This window comes from Sycon ciliatum, chromosome 1 (genome assembly GCF_964019385.1).
Source record: "Sycon ciliatum chromosome 1, ocSycCili1.1, whole genome shotgun sequence".
In the NCBI taxonomy this organism is placed as follows: domain Eukaryota; kingdom Metazoa; phylum Porifera; class Calcarea; order Leucosolenida; family Sycettidae; genus Sycon; species Sycon ciliatum.
In genome coordinates, this window is record NC_088643.1 from 68,585,295 (window position 1) to 68,606,167 (window position 20,873).

A 20,873-nucleotide genomic window follows, 5' to 3' on the forward strand; every position below is an offset into this window, starting at 1 on the left:
GCCCGCTGACGCTGATCTGAGTGTGACACCCAGGGCCCAGGCAGTTGTCAAAATACCACTACAAATAATTAATTGTGACATGATTGTACAATCATGCAGTTTATACTGGAGTTAGTGAGTTACGACAACCTGGTGACACCCAAGTGTCGCGCGCTGTCACTGTGTCAGTGTGTCAGTGCCATGACTACGCATGTACCGGCGTAGATCTACTCTGATGTAGACAGTGCATGACTATCCGGAAAGTGCCTTCTATGAAAAGCCGATAAAAAGCTACAAATTACATGTAGTTTGAAATGCAGCTAGCGGAGTAAGCGGACTCCAGTATTAGTACAACCATGATTACTAACATGGCTAGCTGAGTTTTACCCTACTCTCCTGCAACATCCATAGTGACATTATTATAATGGCTACCACGTCTCAAGAGAAATCCTCCGGCTATTGTATGCTGTACCATGGAACGAGAGACGACGTAGCGGAGCTGGTCTGCACGAAAACGCAACTGCCGAGCGCACTGGACGATGGCGAAGTCCTGGGAAAGGTGCTATTGGCGACTATCTGCGGGTCGGACCTGCACACCCTGAGCGGCGCACGACAAGAAGCAATTCCAAGGTCTGTTTGAAACTCACCAGTAGTACACAGGTACATGGGTTTTGGAGAGTTTAGCACACCATTCTCAGATCAATTTCCTATGGAGGTTACACGCACATGTCGAAAACGAATTGGTGCAGGTACAGTACTAGTACTAGTAGTAGTAGATCTACATGACTGTACAATGACTATGTACTTGTACAATGCCGCTCAATGAAATCAAGTGAATGGCGCTGGCCAGCCCGGCCTAGACCTGCAAACACCGGGATGTGAAGGCTGGCCCAGGCCGCCAGGGCTACGCAAACTTACGTTCGCACGATCGGATTCAGTACAGAACAGTGGTGGCAAATGACATGCACCCAGTCATGGATATTTCAACACACAGGGCCAGTTAGGGCGTATCCCATAGTGCTAGCTAGGACTGCCCCCCCCCCCCCACACACACACACGGTGTGTGTGTGTGTGTGTGTGTGTGTGTGTGTGCGTGCGTGTGTGTGTGGTGTGTGTATGCACACATGTAGGAGAAGGGGGCACAAACTTGGCAATTGTCAAAAGTAGGTATGGAATGGTTATAGTAACGTACTATCAGTAACATGCACAAAACAGCATGCTGGCTGCACCATATTATACCTGATGGGTCCTCCTCCTCCCCTCCTTCTCCCCCTTCTTCTCCCCCTCCTCCCCCCTCCTCCTCCTCCTTCTCCTCCCCCTCCCTTTCTCCATCCTGTTTTCTTCTCTTCTTCTTCCTCCTCCTCCTATGCTCATCCTCCATCCACCTCTCTCACCCTTTCCTGCTCACATAATGTAGCACTTTAGTTTTTTTTAGTTTTATTCCAAGCAATACATTTATTTTTTATTTATTTATTTATTTATTACAGCATCTCATAGCACAGTGAGAAGACCGGCCAATACAAAGAGAGAGGGTGTTAGCCAACCACGGCCACATGGCTAGGGTAGCCAATGACCACTAATCTTAGTCTTTGCGTGGCGATTGCAGAGTTTGATGGCAAGACGGTTGTACTGATTGCACTCATCATCTGCTCACAGCTTTGCTCGGTCTGCGCTGTTCTGTTCTTTTGTCACATGATTCTATTCCAGTGTCCTTGGTCACGAGGCAGTGGTTGAGATAGTCCAGACCAGCAATGCACAATTCACGGTAGGCCAGCGAGTGACATTCAGCGTGGCGGATACTTGCGGATCATGCAGGTTCTGCACCGGCAGCCTTGCTCAGAAATGCCCATCACTGAAAAAGGTGAGTAGTGATGGAGAAAGATAGAAACAGACCAAAATGCATCCTTAGTTTGCTGTCATGTACACACTGATGTGCCGGTATGTATGTAAAGTCAACCTCGTGAAACACAATCCCGGGTATAGCAACAATCCCGGGTATAGCAACAACTCGCGAATAGCAACCGTACTACGGCTTCAGACCTACAAGTGTAGTGATCATTTGAGTACAATGCTTTCAACCACTTTGGTGGTAGGCCTGATCTACTCACCAACCACAGTGACTGTGTTTAATAGGAGCTGCATCTGTGCCTTGCTCCTGGAGGTCGGTGGCATTCCTATGGTTGTGGAAAACTACCGAGTCTATACGCGAACCGTGAAATTTGTCAACCTCGACAATAGACAACTCACGAATAACACATCTTTTCTCATGCCCGATTGCTACTCACAAGATTGACTGTATGTACAGCACACATCTCGTCAATTCCAACATTTCCCTATCCATTTAGAATGCACAGCTCTGTAATCAGGATACGGGTTCCTATTCAGAGCAGATGTGTCTGGTCCCTCGTGCACCCATATAGTCAGTCACAGTGGTTCCAACGTAGCTTCAAACATGATGTGCTGTGATGCCGGTGTGTTAGTAGTTCAAGTTGCTGTGATGTGTATTCCGGCGTAGTACTTGATGCATTGTTAGTCTCATGGGCTGGGCTGAATATTGGCCCCATGCAGCTACTGTAGAATGAGGACTCGCGGCATGCTGCGCTTGACCAGTGAAATTTCTGAAGGCCAAAGTTTCAGGCAGTTCACTTCCCTGACAGTTAAAACAATGAATTCCAAAATGTAAACACTGTCATATTTCATGCGCAACTCTAGTCTTGATCGACTTGCCGAGTGCATCATGGTAGTATGGTGATGTTGAAATTCAGTTGTAACCAGATTGTTATGCATGTGACTGATTTACTGGCTGAGCTGTTCACTCTCTGCTTACAGTATGGTCACATGCAGTACACAGAGTCTGATCAGCTGAATGGCTGCTACGCCAGTCACATTCACATCAAGAAGGGCACCGCGCTGTTCCCCATTCCAGCGAACCTGCCCGACGCAGTCGTGGCACCGGCCAACTGTGCACTCGCCACCATGGTGAATGCTGTCGAGAAGATCCCGCAGCAAGTGCAGGGCATGGAAGCGCATCCCCGGACAGCTCTGGTACAGGTAAGAGCCAGCATGTAGGAATCATCTGCTATCATGCTATGTTCAACTTACATCATTTTTACGGATTTGTCGCCGGGCTTGCACGGAAGCAGGGAATGTATGCTTTGCCAAAACGTGTAATGCGTGTTCATTACTTGTAGAGTTCTGAGTGGTTGATAGAAGATACACACTAGCACTGCCTTATACTTCAGTATTTAGCGGGAATATGAACATTGATGACAGCATAACAGGTAGAAAAAACTGGCCCAGTATTACGTCTGGAATCATGCCGGGCGCGGCAGTGCAGGATCAGCACCGTATTCCGATGATCATGGTTATCATGTGTGCTGTTGAAAGTATTAGGAGTCATTTAGGACACGTCACGGTACAATAAACATGATCACCTTGCAATAGCAGTGCTTTCACAGCAGGGGCATCGGAAGGTAACGTTATTTCAGGATGGTACCGGGTTAGCCATTATTGTAGGTGCCATATTGGGGCCCTCTAAAAATTTCCAAAATTAGAGCTCATATTTAAAAAATCACTTTTCGTTAAAAAAATACATGGGTGCCAATGATGAGACTTGAAGCAGTATGGTCAACATCGTATTCGTAGTGACCGTAGCACGTCCGACGCCCCTATACAGGCTACTGTGGCATGCAACACGAGACTGAGAACTGGCCACTTGGTCCGTGTCTGTGTCTACTTGTAACTTGAAGTACTTCTGTTCATCACTGTCTTCCTGGGGTCACAGGGTGCAGGCCTGTTAGGTGTCTACGGAGTGGCCCTGCTCAAAGATCGGGGCTTTGCCACAGTCTACTGCTCCGACGTTCATCAAGGCAGACTCGAGACCGTGCAGAAGTTCGGTGCTACGCCGATCTTGTCTGGTGCAGGTAGGTCATAAAGAATCGCATGCTTCTAGTGCTGCATACATGTACTTGTACTGTTCTGGCATGAGCTTATGGGGTATTCACACGACAGGCAAATCCACGTGCACCGGAAAGTTGCTATGGTATTTTACCTGTGAACGAGAAAAGTGCCTGAAAGTGGCTGAAAAGTGAAAGCGAGCTGGGGGCCCACTTTCACGATAACCGTGGCGTGCACGAGTACATTTACACCAAAAGCACGAAACAAGACTTGATTTTTTTACGCGGCTCTTTAGAGCATGATAATTATCGTATGTGTGTTTTGAAATTGTTAAATACCCATGGCTACTGGTTGGTGAAGCATTCAAAAATGCAAACGTGCCTGTCGTCGAGTGCAGCTGTGTGAATCCACACAGTCACTTTTCTCGTATGTCACTCCCTGTAAAACGTGCAAGTGCCTGTCGTGTGAATACCCCATTACCCGATGCAGTCTCATGCAGATGCCATGGATTACTTCAGTACAGTCATTACATGTATCTCACATGGCATGCCGGTCAGTTTTGCGAATCTCTAAGAATTCACTAGTGTGTACTTGTGTGAAAGTTCTTACCCATGGAGTATTCCACTGTATGAGTCAAGTTTGTCACCATGCGGCATTGCCGATAATACATAACCAAGCATGTCAAACTCTATTCTTGAGCTGCGATGGACTCACCCATGGTGGATTGTTTCATTTTTTAATGAAAAGCCAATTTTTGGCCAACGTTTGATCATATGCATAGATCACATGCATAGATCACATGCATAGATCACATGCATAGATCACATGCATAGATCACATGCATAGATCTTTCCATTCTTCTCATCTATAATACAGTCACGGTCATTTCATCAGGCTCAGGACGCATGAATCTGCCCTCCCTTGTTCTTCTTTTACCACCATAGCTGCAGTGTACATGTTCTCTGCACTCTTGATAACTATGATGGCATCAATGAGTCATGTAGCGCAACAAATTGTCATCAGAACATGTCTGATTTGCCGAAGAACTGAATCACCAAGTTGCGCACTCCTTTTTATGTACATTCGACGAGGCTAACCTTTTTGGCTAATGAGCACAGAATGACATTACTCGCGAGTGAATACAGACTGTAGAAGCTCGTGAACTGACACCAATACCTGTACTGTATTCAAGTGGCTACCTTTTGTATTTTGTCTGGAATCGCTAATTATGGCAGGTAATTCAAGTATTGAACCCGGCTCAGTGGATGCTGTCATCGAGGTTAGTGTTAAACTAGTACTCAAGTACATTCTATTTGTTACTGTGTAAGTGCTCAGCTCCTCCTGGGTGTGTGTGTGAGTGCGTGCGTGCGTGTGTGCGTGTGTGTGTGTGTGTGTGTGTGTGTGTGTGTGTGTGCATATCTTTCTTCTCTTCATCACACTCCTAGCTCTTGTTTCATTCCCCGGGTGGTTACCACTAGCCAGTTCATCCTGGATTATGTCACATGTATGTGTGTATGCGTGTGTGTGTGTGTGTGTGTGTGTGTGTGTGTGTATGTATGTGTGTATGTGCATGCGCACGTCTGTGCATGTGTGTTATCTACTATGCATAGGTATGTGGTCATAAGAGTGTTCTGCAAGAAGGATTCAGGTGCCTACGTCCCGGAGGTCATTACGTGCTTGTTGGACTTGTCCATCCCGACTCAGCTCTACCAATCACTGCTGAAGATATCATACGCAAATGTGCCACAATCACAGGTTGGTTCTCCAAACTCAGATAGGGCACTAACGTAGAAGTTGCGACTTCGGCGGTATTAGTGATGAATTTGATTGTTCCTACGTTGAACACACGCTTCCTGCCGAACTTGACACTTGACTGACTCACGACTGCCGCCCAGAGCACACGAGGAGCACGTTGCACCTTCCACTCGGTAAACCTGCAAGAAAGTACCACTCCCTGCTCAATACACAGTGTTTCGGGGAATTCACCCCTCATCAGTTGAGCTTTGGCAAAAGCAGAAACAGAATGCAAGCTACACCCATTTCGTCCTATTCACATTGCACGTGGAACTGATCCTGTGTTGACATGGATTCTGCCCCCACAGGATACTGCGATTCCGCGGACGCGCAATTTTCCGCGTTATTGGCTGTCATCCGCGTTTTTCGAGAGATTTTGCATAAAACCCGCGTTATTCATGGCAGTGTACAAGAAAATAGCACATGATGTTGAAAGTGTACTACAAAGTCGTGCCGGTGCATGAGTTTGTACAACAAAGTTGTATACTTGCATGAAACTGCATGCTAAAGTTGTACAAATGACAGAAAACTCGTGCAATGACCGCATCATACCACATATTTGCCGCATAATGGCCTGTTTTCGCCTGCATAATTTTAGGATTTCGTCCGTGTTATCCTGTGGGGACAGTGGCTTAGAAATAATACTGTTCAGACGGCGTATTGAAAGTGCTCACACTAATACACACTTGGCTGTACATTCCTCCAAGGTCCTAGACTACCTAGAGCATTAGACAAGAGGCTTCCCCAGATGTACAATCATGTGATTAGTTGAATGCAAGTACTTTTGAAGTAACACGGTACACTTGTACATTGGCCATGTCAAGTTTGTCCCCTATGTGTGTGTGTGTGTATGTATGTGTATGTATGTGTGTGGTATGTGTATGTATGTGTGTGTGTATGTGTGGGTGTGCCCGTGCATGCATGCACTCCAGGCGTGCACAACTACAACTACGATCACCTGGGAAAGGCTGTCAAATTCCTATCCGATACAGCATCCCGCTACCCATATGACCTGCTAGTCAGCAAGCCGTACAAGCTGACTGAGCTGGAGTCGGCCATCGAAGCAGCCAAAACACAGGCTTTCCATAGGATTGCTCTGCAACCATGCAGCCTAAATATTGAATCCCACACATCGTGCACACATATTTCCAGACTTTAAGCCAAAAACTATTATAAAAATCACACAGAAAACTATGGATCATGGAGTCTATTTCCAGCCCACTCACGACTCAAAGTGACCTTCTAGATGTTGTACATCACTTACAAAACAACTCCGTGTTGATTAGAGCCACTGCTCAACTATTCCATGGTAGAGTGGGCTGCTTTGTTCTAGAATTCATCACAGATCATTGATGAAACCTATAGAATGTTTCTTATATACTTATTTTAAAAAATCTTGAGAAGTTTCAAATGAATGAGTATGACGTTATGAAGATCTAACTACACTAGTATAATTATCTTACTTGCATGCTACTACTAGTATTGCTTACTCCAGATAGCTACTACATGTAGTATTGTATTATATAACCCAATACTAGTACAATAATACTAGTATTAGATAAACCTTGTTTTCATGCTGTCAAACTAACAACATGTAGTAGTGTATATGAGCATGACGTGGGGTATGTTGCAAGAGTGTCACGTCTTTTGAGTGTTACTCACAGGGCACTGATTTTGATCGGTTTTTCTGATCAAAAAATCTAGCTTCTCTTGATCAGGATCCAGTAGGACAACACAGCGTTCAGTTCTTACAGTGCACGAGTCTGACCAGCAGCTTTCGCTGCACGTGTACACCACAACCGTGCCAAACTCCAAGCGACTGCCAGCCGAACATTCAGCGGCTGCTGCTGTCCTGGCGAGAGACGAGCGGCTGCCCTCGGAGCTAAGGTGTGCTAGAGCCGGCGGCATCAGCTGCACTTCGGCGTGCGCCCGCGCTCCGCAGTGCGAGCACTGCACCTCCTGTGGTAGTGGTTGAGAATCGGTGAACTCGAGCGGCGTCAGTAGCCAGCGGTAACGCAAGCACTGCGCCGCGTTGCGAGCAAGAATTTTATGAAATTTTCGAAAAGCGTCATCACCATGTTTCGCCTTACTCTTCTCATATTCCTCATTGCCGCCGCCACCGGCTGCTGATGCTGAAGATGATGATTTACCACTGGACAGGGACTTGAGTGATACTCCTTCAGTCTCCTCGTACTGTGCTAGAAGCTCCAGCTCGTGGCTGAAGTTTTGAGATTTTTTATCCACGACAGGCTCTTCCATTACATCGATATAGTACGAGACAAAGCTGTTCTCAGATGTCCATGCACTTGTAGCTACTGTAGCCACTGGCGCTGCTTCTGACGATTGGCCATTGCGTGTGAAATGTTGTGTCGGCTGAGCACACGTAGCCCGTGCTGTTGTTCTCGGCGCGGCCATCGGATTTACAGGACTGCTGAAGTCGAATGTATCACCTCCGCCAGAATCACCCCAATCATCTTGGTCAACTCCCCAGTCGTCAGCACCATTATCTAGGGAAGCTGTTGGCGCAGCAGTATCCAGGTTGCTTTCCAGGCATGATGTAGTTTCCCCGTTAGAAGACTCGTCCACAGACTGGCAGCGTAGAACTCGCCAACTAGATGGCCTACCTCTGCATTTTCCGCCACAGGCTAGAATGTACAGAGTCCTGTGGTATACTGAGGATTCAAGGGGCGCGTACAATTGTACTACCAGCTCCATACTGTTGTTGCTGCAAACTGGACAATGGCCATACTCAGCTGATATTCCAGTTATCCAGTTTGGAGATCCTCCAAGTTTATTGCACCAGTATCCATCTACTGTATCCGTTATTCTCTCACCACATAATCCTAGCCACGTTGACATATTTGCGATCTGAGCACGACCATTCGAATAGGACCAGCAGAACTAAGTTACTTGGACGTTGGAGAAGGTAAACTGTAAAGTAGTTACAAAAATAGAAATACAAAAAGTCAAAAAGTCGAAAGGAGAGAGAAAAATGCTTTTCGATTTGAAAAAATATTATTTTCACTTTCTCAGGTCTTGCATGCAACTGACGTCATGCATTAGTCACATCAAACATAATACAGTGTACATTCAAAGCTGATCGTGCGTGACGGGCCTGACGCGTGGCGGGAGCTGAAAATCCTGCATCGAGACAAACTACTTGTGCCGTTGCTGAGCGAGTTGAGGAAAGGAGTTTGAAACGGCGTTTGCTCTGAATCTGTGATACGACCAGATCCGATGAATGAAAGTGCTGTTTGGCACTTGTCTATGCACCCGGTGCTTTGTGAAGTTGTTGATCTTGATATCAATGATCGATCAAGAAGACCGTAGACCAACTATCTAAGTCTGTCCTATTTTCTAACCAACTAACTTGCCCGTTGGTATCCACCTGTGGCCCGAGACAATTGATGATGTGCCTCAAGATCTCATTGCTCTTACGAGTGCTAGCTGTGGTAAGGTTACACTTGCAGAGTTTTTAGTGCTGTAGTCATGCATGGAGACAAGCACCAATACAATCCACCACTTATTTCACTTCGTATTTTGCTCGCGGAAGTGCTTAGCTTTTTTTGAATTTTTGAATTTGTGTCACGAAAATTTTACAAGTAGATGGGGTTTACATTATGCACCTCACCGTATCAAGTACAGTTGTGGACATAGAAATGGAGTGAAATGACGGGGGTCAGTGCCCTAAGTATGCATACCGTCTGTATCGGCTGTAGAGTGACCGGGTGTAAGGTGTAGGATCCATCGGCTACAGTGATATCGGGACAAACAAAGCTGTCCCCGGGGAAAATTGCGGAAAAAAATCGCAAAAACGCGGGGAAAAACGCGGCATAATATGGCACAATTTGCGGTGAATTTGCGGTAAATATGTGGTGAATAATATTGATGTGCGGCAATTTTCAGTGAGTATGTAGTGAAATCAATCAGTTACAAGTCTCTGGTGTAAGCACTCGTCATATTTGAGTAAAAAGCCGCCACGATGAGACGTTGCTGACCGAACAGTGCACTGTGTGTACGTGTAGTGCAACAAAAAAGTTCAAAAAACGCGGGAAAATCGCGGAAAACGCGGTCTTTTAAAAAATCGCAAAAAACGCGGCCACGGAATCGCAATTTTCCCCGGGGACAAAGGCATATTTTTAATGGATTTCTTTCAGTCAAAATGCCACTACACACATAACCAGTAATCGGTTGTAGTGATATATCGGATAATTACAATGGTATACCAGATTTTAACACAGCCTCTTGTACCGGCTAAATTACTTCGAAGTATATTAAACACAATGAAACATGAACCATGCCGGAAAAGCAATGATGATGACGAGGCGTGGACAATAGGACAAATGCATTGTGAACGTTATGGCAGCTTCCGAGACAGTGAGTCGAGCAGATGACTCAATCGCCTCCGGTTGAGAATGCAGCCATCGTGCAGTACCATACAGGAAATTCAAGCCACGCTGGCGCGACGGAGGCTAAAGCTGAACCTGCAGTGGATCCACACCATCACTGCAGAGTATGGCTCAGCAGACTTGCCCCCCCCCCCCCCCCCCCCCCCGAATGTACTTCCTCTCTTCTCTTTCTGTGTTTGTGTGGCCCGGTGACTATGGGCCATCCATGGTTCTGGCTTGTGTGTGTATGTGTGTGTGTGTGTTCGTGCGCGTGCGTACGTGTGCTGAGAGGTAAGTCATGTCCACAGCACAATGTCATTTGCATGCACACATCTAGAGACTCCCTTGATTTAGGCCAAGGCCTGTGGACAATCCATAAATACAAATCGTGCACCTGATTTATGTATACGTGATGTGCATGTGCACGTAATATCGCTTGTAGTGATGCATCGGATGATAAGAATTGATTATAGTGATAACAATTATCATAAATCGTGGAAAACGAAAGGGTACGCCTGTTCTAAGTCCTGGTGTGTGTCTGCTTTGCTGTAGGTCTGTGCACTGCTCACAGTGTCGCTGGTCGCAGCCGGACTCAGCTCTGTGCAAAAGAACGGCACGGGTGCGAAGGGATGCTACTATCACCACCCAACGACAGCGGTCTGCGTGTACGCTGACGCCGTTTCAGTGCTGACCATTATCGTTGCCCTGTTCTTCATCCTCTTGGACTGTTGCTTATCACTGAAGCCCAAGCGTGGGAAGCGCTTCAAGGTATCGTATGCTTTTTCGTACACTTAGGATTTTGCCATGGTTAGATGTGAAGAGCTTGCAAGTCCGTTATATCGTGTCTTTGGTGTGGACGTTTGCTGGTCCTCATCTGATACTGTCCGTCATGAGGGTGATCTATTTTCAGCTTTTCCGTCTTCACTTGGCTAGACAGTGACCTGAAGGGATGATCAACCTGCGGACAAATGCGTATTGTGTGACACCTTCTCCCTTCCCCATGCTGTATTGGGTATTGTGAGGCGGGGGGGGGGGGGGGGGGGTATTGTATCATGTGACATCTTCTCCATGCTGTATTGGGTAATGTGAGGGGGGGGGGGGGGGGGGGGGTGGGTGGTACTGTACCCAGGGGCGTAGCACCCGCTATGACTGGTACGACCATGGCCGTGCCACTTTTCGAAAAGTGTGGTCCGTCCGGAACGTGCAAAACCGTAATAAAAAAATCAGGATCCATCGATGCATGTGCGCATCAGACTTTGACCTTTTTCTAGACTCGTACTCGTAGATCTGTATTATGCATCTGCAGTCGTACTGAGTACTGTACTCGACTCGACTGCACACTGCGCCAGAAGCTCCCAGAACGCAGGATTTTGTGTCTTTTTTACAAAAATTTCCCGGGGCAGCTCCCCGGACCCCCCTCCAACACGGCCTTCGGCCGCACCGACCTTCGGTCGTACCACTTCCAAAACTCCTCCTACGCCCCTGGTACCATGGGACATCTTCTCCATGCTGTATTGGGTAATGTGAGAGGGGGAAGGGGTGGTGGTTAGCCCCCCGTGTAATATGCCGGCATTTTTTTGAGCATTTTCGGTACAATCCGCGAACCCAGCACTTTGGGCTTGTGATGCAGCATTTCGGGGGAAACGGAGCACTTGGCCGTTGTGTATCAAAATTGAGAGAAGAAAAACTTCCCAAACAAGAACGTCACCTCCGCATTCCGTAGGTTAGCTTCTTGTTGAGTAGTTTATGAATTGTTTACCAAGGCAGACTCGAGCAAGTCTCTTATTGAGTGTGTTTCGGATGACAGTGATGGAGATGAAGATACTGTAGAGAGCGATTCTTGCAAAAAAGTGAGCATTTTCCGAGCATTTTCGGCAAGGTTTGGGAGCATTTTCGGCAAGGTTTAAGAGAATTTCCCAAAAGCATTTTCGGCAAAGTTTCGGGCATATTACACCGGGCCCTAGTGGTGGTGCTGTATCATGTGACATCTTCTCCATGCTGTATTGGGTAATGTGAGGGGGGGGGGGGGTGGTACTGTGCCATGGCTCCAGCTTGGATTTCCCTACTTCAGTAGCTGTATGAATGTGTTTATGTATCGAACTTCGCCAGTACTTTTGACAAATTGACCCTGTTTCCCTGCTATGCCGCCTTCCGTCTGCACGTTTGGACGTTTGTTTTGCTTATGTTCCCTGATGTGTGTCTGTATGCAGAGATTGGACATGGTGACGAGTGTGTTCATGTCTGTAGTTTGGCTATCGTGCGGTGGCACCATGGCTGGGTTTGAGTCCGCCCTGCGCAACACGGAGAAGGACAAGTTCAAGAACAGCACGCGGAGTATGGCCAACGTCACGATTGTCACCACCTGGATTAGCGCGGTCACTTGGGTAAGCTCTTCTGTTGCCTGGCATTTCCGGAGTCCAATGAACAAACTAGCTCAGTGGTTAGGTATTGCTGGCCTTTAGCAGAGGTCCCTGGGTCGATTTCTAGTGGTGACAGTCGATATTCTTCAGACTTTACCCTTTTTATTCCCTCAAACAGATGAACAATTTGTTACCCTATTTTCCAGGGTGTAAGCCACACTTCAACACTCTTAATTCACCCCAAAAGTCCGGCGTGCGCCTTGTACTACGATGGTCCAGTGAACAGTGATATACAGGGAACTAGTAGATGCCTGTATTTTGTGACAATGAATCTGGGTGCGACTGATACTCCGGACAATGCGGCGATCGTTTTTTTTTTATGAACAAAACTCTTCCATGTATTTTCCATCCCTGATGGTGTAGCAACTAGAACACGTGTACTTTGAGTATCAAAGCGACTTCGTTAATTAAAAAAGAAAGAAGGTAAGTTGTGTGTTCACCGTGAGAACAATATAGGGATCTTTTCGCACATTTCCGGTTGTCACTGTCAAATTTCATTATCGAATTCTTTTGAAGCATTCTAGTCTACAGGCAGAGACCACTTCACTTTCATTTCCACTTGGTTTCCACTTGTCCAAGTAAGAAGATGCAGCAACTTTGCTGGCAAGATATTCTTTTATTTTTGCATTTTTCACCTGCAGCTTTTGTTGACGATTACTGTTTGCTGTACGGACAAAGAGCCGCAGACAGACCAGGGCCTCCTAGTGGAGCCTTCTGACGAGGATGACCTTGCTAGATCAACGGAGAACAAGCCTCTGCTGTCCAAGTCATGAGCCGGCCGGCAATGAATGAAACCGCTGCATTGTCTACGTTCTGGTCTAAGTTTGCTTTCGGACTGTCCATAGAGGGTTAGTGACGCCCTACTGACTTTGGCAGGTGGAAGATGACATTGAGTTACGAAGGCATCGGCGGCATGCCATGATATGAAAGCACACACATGTGGATCATGCTGTTCTTGTTCATGCGCTCCTTCCGCCACCCATCCCGGTGTGTCAGTGCCATGGACATCTCAGCCTTAACCTGCCACAGTCATCAGTCATAGCCCAGCAGCAAACTGCTTGTAACGTTCCCATAGGCATCGAGCGCAACGCCTTCCCTCCTTAGGTCCAATACAAATGAAGTCCGAGCAGCTGCGGACTTGAACAGAATTATACGCATCGTTCCCAACATGTAGCATAGCAATGCGAGCCTCCTAGCACTTGGGAGTTGCTCTGCAGAAAGTAAAGAGGAACTTGATTCTCATAGATTGTTCATGGTACCACTGGAGGTACACTGTATTTTGTACTGTACAGGACATGTGAAAGAAGTGATTTTATAATTTTATTGACATATCCAGTTTGAGTCGGATGCCCCCTTTTTTCGCACCGGACTGCAAGTAAGTTTTGACTGTTTAGTAGCATTTTGCTCAAACGATGATCGATTATCATTTCGATGATCGATTATCATTTTTAAATAAGTGTTTAGGTTCAAGTGTACCTCTTGGCCTGGTGTCTGACACATGCCGGAGTGATATAACTACTAGTATTTGGAATTTTATGCTGACCTACTTCAGGACATTCGCCTCGCTTTTCTTAGCTATTGTTTTTACATGTACTTGTGCGTTGACGATTCAGCACGGTATATTGCTCCCACGAGTCGTGCTTTGACTTCGAACTGCTAACTGCTAACCTGTTTCAAGTGTTTGGAAATGAAGAAAAAAACTTGTACGGAAGTGTCTTTTTCTGATTTCTAAGTTGTTGTCTGGCACACATAGTCACCAGAAATGATATTCGTATTGGGATACGTATCCATATTGTTGTTGTACTTACCATACTTCCCCGGATAGAAGTCACACCTTATTACGAGAAATTAGAGAGCAGAGAAGGGGTTGCAACTACTTGCGATTGCGCGTGACTGCCCACTGTCGCGGACATTGAGATCCGGTGAAATGACTCGGGGGATGGCTTAACTATAACTCGCATTCACACTGTAAAATGGACCAGCCGTGCTCGTGGCTGCAAGGCCAACGCACCGTGACCACTTGACTTCTCAACAGATTTCAATGTCCACAACAGTACGCACATGTTTGTGAAACAATTTGGCTCAGACCTGAAACGGGGGGGGGGGGGGGGGGGCACTTTTTGACTCACTTAGAAATTGAAAATCGAATCAGGGAGTAGGACAATCCTGTGCTTAAGTGCAAAGCAACCATGATATCAATCAGGGAGTAGTACAGTACCATGGTATTGTACTACTCCCTGATATCAATGATGAGAAATTGAGAATACAGTCATGGATCTGGGATACTGAATGGCCGCATGATACAACTACAGTAAGGGCCTTATGGACTGCCCCCTGGGGAAAATTGCAGAAGAAAAGCTCAAAATTCGCGGCACAATTTGCGGTCAATTATATTGGCACAGCTCGCGGCAAAGTGGCGGGGAATTTGCGACAGTTTTTTTGGTAAATTTGCAAGTGGTATGGACAATCTATTGGTTTGCCTGCCAGAAAACTACCTATTTTTCATCAAGAAGAGTGCGTGCCATGTGTAAACAGTATGCTAGGGAGCACCCTACACATACGTGGAAGTACCAGTATGTGACGTGAACGGCTCACCGCCCAACACTGGTACGGGTGTGTAGTGCAACAACAAGTTCAAAATCGTGGAAAAACCCCTGCCGTGGAATCGCGATTTTACTCTTGCTACTGTGCTGGCTGACGTTAACTAAGGTCTGTCCGGGTTACCCATTGAACGAAAAAAGTAGTATTTTTCAGCCCCCATCTACCCTTTCTGCAGATAGAAGAACTAGTTTTGTACGACAAGATCACACACTTGTACTTGCGTACGTACATTGACCATGTCGACTCGGGGTTTGTGCATTCGATAATTTTTTCAAAACAGAAACCTCCATTTTTGTTTTAAAAAAAAGGTCGGTGACCCCGCAGGGCCGCAGCCCGGCCCCTCAAACAGAGAATTTTTGTTGGAAGAGTTTGAATTTTCCTACCACTGTTCTGCACTGGTGTTCATGGCTGGACATGCCCTGCAAAACACCAATTGCTGTTTGATATATTTGTGCCTTGGAGCGCATGGTGTAAAAAGGCCCAGCCTGGTGGTGGTCGTGCGCACCCACGCATAGGTAGGTTGTCAACAAACATATTGCCGGATGTCAAGTGGCTTCACTAGGTTACCAGTGTTCACGAGCCTTACACACGCAAGCACAGGTAGCCCCCCCCCCCCCCCACACACACACACAACTCACACAAACACACACACGTACACATTGTGATTCTAAGGTTCGACAATTTTTTTTGCCGAATTTGGAAAACAATTCCATGATGGTGAGTGGCTGCAGAGAGCAGGCATTCTTTCTATAATATATCAGTTCTATTAGAGAATGCAGGGAGTGGCTAGACAACGAACAAGAAATTGTCTTTACAAACATGTTGCGCTCATAGTGAAAGCAGCAAACAATTAGAAAGGACGTTCAGTAGGGGTTCCGGTGGAGAACCTGTAAAGTTGACAAGTATCTAAAAATAGGGCATGATTTCTGGGGTGTGTGCAAAGCAGAATTTGGAGAGGGAATGTTTTGTGGGTACAATACAGAATATGGAGATACAGCCGTGTATAAAACTGAAAATAGCATTTGTGGGAAGAAGCTTCTTATAATGTCAAAGTGAAGCATCAGCAAGCGAATGCATGAGAAATCCTTAGTTCGCTGCATTCCTATTGCCGAGGTGCGCACGTTTACAAATCAATTGCGTCGCCAGTGTTGCTGACGTAGACGCGGAAAGGAGAGCCTGGTACGTGCTCGCCGTGCCACTTGACGGAGATCATCGTCTCGCCCTCCTCGTTAATCTGGTAGTTGATGGCGAACACAAAGTCGCCAACGTGTCGTACCGTGATCTCCTCGGCCGGAACGTAGCCACCTTGCACGCCAATCTCGAGCAGACCGTTGCCTCCAGCAGCGGATGCATCCACCGTGAATTCGTTGCGCTCGTTGACCAGCGGCTGGGCCGACAGGTCCTTGACATTGGCCTTGCTGGCATCCGGTGGCGGGCGCACGATGCTCGCCGTGTACGGACTCTTGGGCACCTCCTCGTCGTCAAAGTTGATCTTTACATCGTACCTGCCCGGTTGAGTTGCAACAAAGGTCACATCAACTGTGCCATCACCATTGTCCTGCGCACAGCAAGTAAGGAAAGCAACAAGGAAAATAGAACACAGCACAGTAGATGATCAGCAGGTCAATGGTATACCGGGGGTAGTTTTCACTCTCTTTTCTGGCAGTTCACTTCCCTGACTGATTTCATTGAAATCCAAAGTTCTACCAATGCTACAACAATGGCATGTACATGTACTAAGTATTGAGTTTTATAGTTTTAGCGGGCTGTTGTTTCACCAAGAACAAGGCTATTTATGAGTTCTATGTTCCCCTCTAGTATATTGAATCTCAGGTTTAATGATAGAACTCAGTCACAGGCAGATATAGTGGTCCTGTGCTGAGTTGTAAGAGATGCCACTGCATACACTGCATACACTGCATCACGGTGCTGCATACACTGCATGTACTGCATGTGCTGCATACACTGCATGTACTGCATACACTGCATGTACTGCATACACTGCATGTACTGCATACACTGCATGTGCTGCACACACTGCATGTGCTGCATACACTGCATGTGCTGCATACACTGCATGTACTGCATACACTGCATGTGCTGCATACACTGCATGTGCTGCATGTGCTGCATACACTGCATGTGCTGCATACACTGCATGTGCTGCATGTACTGCATACACTGCATGTGCTGCATACACTGCATGTGCTGCATACACTGCATGTGCTGCATACACTGCATGTACTGCATACACTGCATGTACTGCATACACTGCATGTGCTGCATGTGCTGCATACACTGCATGTGCTGCATACACTGCATGTGCTGCATACACTGCATGTGCTGCATACACTGCATGTGCTGCATACACTGCATGTGCTGCATACACTGCATGTGCTGCATACACTGCATGTACTGCATACACTGCATGTGCTGCATACACTGCATGTGCTGCATACAATGCATGTGCTGCATACACTGCATGTGCTGCATACACTGCATGTGCTGCATACACTGCATGTGCTGCATACACTGCATGTGCTGCATGTGCTGCATACACTGCATGTGCTGCATACACTGCATGTGCTGCATACACTGCATGTGCTGCATACACTGCATGTGCTGCATACAGATACACTGCATGTGCTGCATGTGCTGCATACACTGCATGTGCTGCATGTGGACAGAAGGCATAAACAACTAGTATGCAGTTACTTGGGGGTAGGAGTGTGTACATCATTTCAGATGATCCCGGCAGGAAACAAGTGTAATCTGGAACACATTTCTCTCTCTCTCTCTCTCTTTCTCCATAGCCCATAGTCTCTCCCACTCACATAATCGCGTATACTAACTATTATTTGTTAGTGCATACATACAGACATACACACACACACACACACACACACACACACACACACACACACACACACACACACACACACACATGCACGCACGCACACATACACGTACACACACACACACACACACACACACACACACACACACACACATATAGGCTTCACTGACCTTGGTCTCGACATCCGGGGTGGATGGACCAGTGATGGCGATTTCCAGTTCACCGTCACCGGCTTCGGACTTGTCTACGGTGAAGTGTGCGGGCTCGTTCACAATGCTGTCACCTTCCAGCGCTGGACCATGGGCAGTGACACGCGACGGATCACTCACGGATACACTGTATGGACTCTGTGCCACCAGCTTGCCAGCAAAGCGAAGGTTGATCTCAAAATGGCCGGCCATGTCTGGGTTGTACTCGACGTGGTGAGTGGCCTTGGATGCCTCGGACAAGTCAAAGTCCAGTGCCTGCATGGTGTCGGTGTTGACGATGGACACATCGACTTCACCCACACCAGCACCAGCAGTGTTGATGTCGAAGAATGTTTGACGGTGTGCTTTCAGGCCGGTCGGTTCCAGGCCCGGACCCTGGGCAGTGCACTTCGAAGGATCAGCTACTGGAACAATGAGAGGAGCACCGGGCACGCTGCGGCCGGCAAACAAGACGGGCACCTCAACATCTCCTGCTTGCGTTGGGACAAACTCCACCTCGTAACGGCCTGGCTGGTCGGCAACTGGGTGGATGTCGATGGGTAGTTTCTTGTTTCTGGCTTCCTTGGCCATGACATCGAGCTCTCCTGGTCCAGCATCAGCGGTGTCAACGGTGAAGAAGACTGGCTCACCGACGCATGCACATTCAAGACCACCTTTGTTGATTTCGCAGCGGGATGGATCCGATACCTCCAGCTTCGCAGGCATATCCTCCAGATCCTCGCCCAACAGTCCTAGGTTCAGCTCATACACACCGGGTTCCTCGGGTACAAACTTAACCTTGCTGTAGCCCTTGGCGGGCATCTCCACGTCGGGTTCAAAGTCCCCTCCGGATGGGCTTTGCACACGGGCCGTAACAGGTGTGTCAGGCGGGCCGGCCTTGCGAGTGTCCACGGTTGCACAGATCTCCTCGCCCACGTAGTACGGAGCCTTGTCCAGTCCGCTGACTTTAGCGTTCTTGATGTTACGCACGGGAATGCGGAACGGTGTGCCCGGCACCTCCTCGTCGGCAAACTTCATGTTGAAGCGATACTCTCCTGCGGTGCTCGGTACAAAGTTGATACGGAATGTGCCGTCCTTGTTGTCCACCACATCGGCCTGGGCCTGGCCTGGTCCTTCCAAGCCAAGGTTCAGGCCTCCTGGACCAGCCTCTCTGGCGTCGACGTCGATCGGGAGCATTTCATTGACGCGGCCGCCATCCAAACCGTCACCACTGACCTTGACCTTGGTCGGGTCCACCGAGCCGAGGGCGAACGGTACCTTGGGAATGGCATGACCGGCATGCGTAGCTGTCACGTTGTATGTACCGGCATCGTCCGGAACAAAGGACAGCTTGTACTTGCCGTTGGAATTTGGCATGGGCTCCACGTCCAAGTTGACTTGGGCGCCGGTGGGATTCTTTGCAGCTGCCTTCACGGCACCAGGTCCGGCCTGTGTTGCATCCAGCACGTACTCGACGGGCTTTCCGACTCTGGCCAGTTCTCGATTGTCGACACCTGGACCGGTGATCTTGCACTTGGTCGGGTCACTGACACCCACGGTGTACGGGCTGTCATAGATATGATCGCCGGCGTACAGGATGTTCACGTTGTACGTACCGACTGCGGTGGGGTTGTAGACAGCGTCGGAGATGTGAGGCCCGTCACTGCTCGGTGCTACTTGAACCTTGCTCGACCTTGGCTTTGGTGCGTCCACTTTTACCTCCAGGTTGCCACGGCCAGCTCCCTGTGTATCTATCTTGAAGTTGCCAGCGTCACCCACTCGTACACCTTCCGGACGCAGACCGGGGCCATACGCACGAACACGGTTGGCATCGGTCTGTGGATCAACCTCAGCCTTGAATGGCGAATCGGGCACTTCGGTATCATTGAACTTCACGTGCACATAGTAGTCACCCTCCACTGGCGGTGTGTAGCGACAAGTTTTCGTACCGTCTCTGTAGCAAGAGAGCAGAAACAGAGTCGTGTGTTAGAGAGGACAACCATATCTCTCTGTCCTCGCACACATACAGTAATGTAACGCAAGCAAGTAAACACAGCATGAAACTGCTGAAAAGTGGAGGACGTAAGAAGCCGGCAAGGACCACCACCCTACTGTGCTATCAACCCAGTGGGCAAAGTACTGGCTTACACACACACACACACACACACACACACACACACACACACACACACACACATACACACACACACACACACACACACACACACACACACACACACACGCACGCACGCTCATGTACTAAGCCATTCCAGGAATGTCACATTTACACAGCAGCCACATACTTGGTAACTAAAATTACTCGTACTTGCAGTCCCCTGAAAGGATTACAAGGAAGACCACTGGAACAGCACTGCCTTAGTTGCCAATTCTGACAATAAGTAATTACTGTCTACACTACTATCGTGACATGGGTCACACATGCATGTTTCATAACGTGGGAGAAGCCCTGAACTGTGATCTGCGGGCCAGAAAAATATATTCTGAATTTCAATTAGGAAATGATCTATCTATTTCACATAATTGTTTTATGTCTTACGGGTTCTTCTCCATCTTCATCTTTGCCTCCTGCGGTCCCTCGATGAGTACATCCAGGTTTCCATCACCGGCCTCCGTGTCATCAATGTGGAACACAGATTCAATTCCAGCCACGCCACTGTCCAAATCATCTCCCCAGACCTTCACCTTGGCCGGATCTGTGGCCCACTTGACTTTGACGGCAAACGGCGAC

General features: G+C 47.8%; 4 protein-coding genes across 4 annotated transcripts in view; 2 read left to right on the top strand and 2 right to left on the bottom strand.

Annotated features, from left to right (window-relative positions):
- Positions 1-289: 289 nt before the first annotated feature.
- On the top strand, positions 290-7,281 carry LOC135805099 (D-altritol 5-dehydrogenase-like). The gene is made up of 7 exons (XM_065319094.1): positions 290-609; positions 1,687-1,840; positions 2,809-3,030; positions 3,764-3,902; positions 5,112-5,155; positions 5,487-5,631; positions 6,603-7,281. Exons 1-7 carry the CDS (start codon positions 404-406, stop codon positions 6,827-6,829), a joined length of 1,137 nt encoding a protein of 378 aa, XP_065175166.1. The 5' UTR covers positions 290-403; the 3' UTR covers positions 6,830-7,281.
- LOC135805098 (programmed cell death protein 2-like) lies at positions 7,183-8,653 on the bottom strand. Its single transcript, XM_065319093.1, has one exon. It carries the CDS (start codon positions 8,527-8,529, stop codon positions 7,309-7,311), a length of 1,221 nt encoding a protein of 406 aa, XP_065175165.1. The 5' UTR covers positions 8,530-8,653; the 3' UTR covers positions 7,183-7,308.
- Positions 8,654-8,802: 149 nt separating this feature from the next.
- Positions 8,803-13,588, top strand: LOC135805101 (uncharacterized). The gene is made up of 4 exons (XM_065319095.1): positions 8,803-9,122; positions 10,611-10,826; positions 12,269-12,442; positions 13,120-13,588. The coding sequence occupies exons 1-4, from the start codon at positions 9,078-9,080 to the stop codon at positions 13,249-13,251; spliced, it is 567 nt and encodes a 188-aa protein (XP_065175167.1). The 5' UTR covers positions 8,803-9,077; the 3' UTR covers positions 13,252-13,588.
- Positions 13,589-15,744: 2,156 nt separating this feature from the next.
- The window catches only part of LOC135805102 (filamin-C-like), a 15,758-nt gene continuing 10,629 nt past the window's right edge, over positions 15,745-20,873 (bottom strand). Inside the window, exons 5-7 of the mRNA XM_065319096.1 lie at positions 20,682-20,873; positions 18,107-20,078; positions 15,745-16,637 (exon numbers count right to left, since the gene is read on the bottom strand). The exon at positions 20,682-20,873 is cut by the window's right edge and continues 2,105 nt beyond it. Coding sequence (XP_065175168.1) covers positions 16,203-16,637; positions 18,107-20,078; positions 20,682-20,873 — 2,599 coding nt within the window. The 3' untranslated portion in view covers positions 15,745-16,202. The remainder of the gene's footprint in view (positions 16,638-18,106; positions 20,079-20,681) is intronic.

Bases quoted from the DNA above. Each gene is read 5' to 3' on its own strand.
- LOC135805098 (XM_065319093.1), bottom strand. From the start codon at position 8,529: ATGTCAACGTGGCTAGGATTATGTGGTGAGAGAATAACGGATACAGTA.
- LOC135805099 (XM_065319094.1), top strand. From the start codon at position 404: ATGGCTACCACGTCTCAAGAGAAATCCTCCGGCTATTGTATGCTGTAC. The intron at 610-1,686 runs GTCTGTTTGAAA...ATTCTATTCCAG, and splicing joins CGACAAGAAGCAATTCCAAG to TGTCCTTGGTCACGAGGCAG. The intron at 5,156-5,486 runs GTTAGTGTTAAA...TACTATGCATAG, and splicing joins CAGTGGATGCTGTCATCGAG to GTATGTGGTCATAAGAGTGT.
- LOC135805101 (XM_065319095.1), top strand. From the start codon at position 9,078: ATGATGTGCCTCAAGATCTCATTGCTCTTACGAGTGCTAGCTGTG. The intron at 10,827-12,268 runs GTATCGTATGCT...GTCTGTATGCAG, and splicing joins AGCGTGGGAAGCGCTTCAAG to AGATTGGACATGGTGACGAG. The intron at 12,443-13,119 runs GTAAGCTCTTCT...TTTCACCTGCAG, and splicing joins GGATTAGCGCGGTCACTTGG to CTTTTGTTGACGATTACTGT.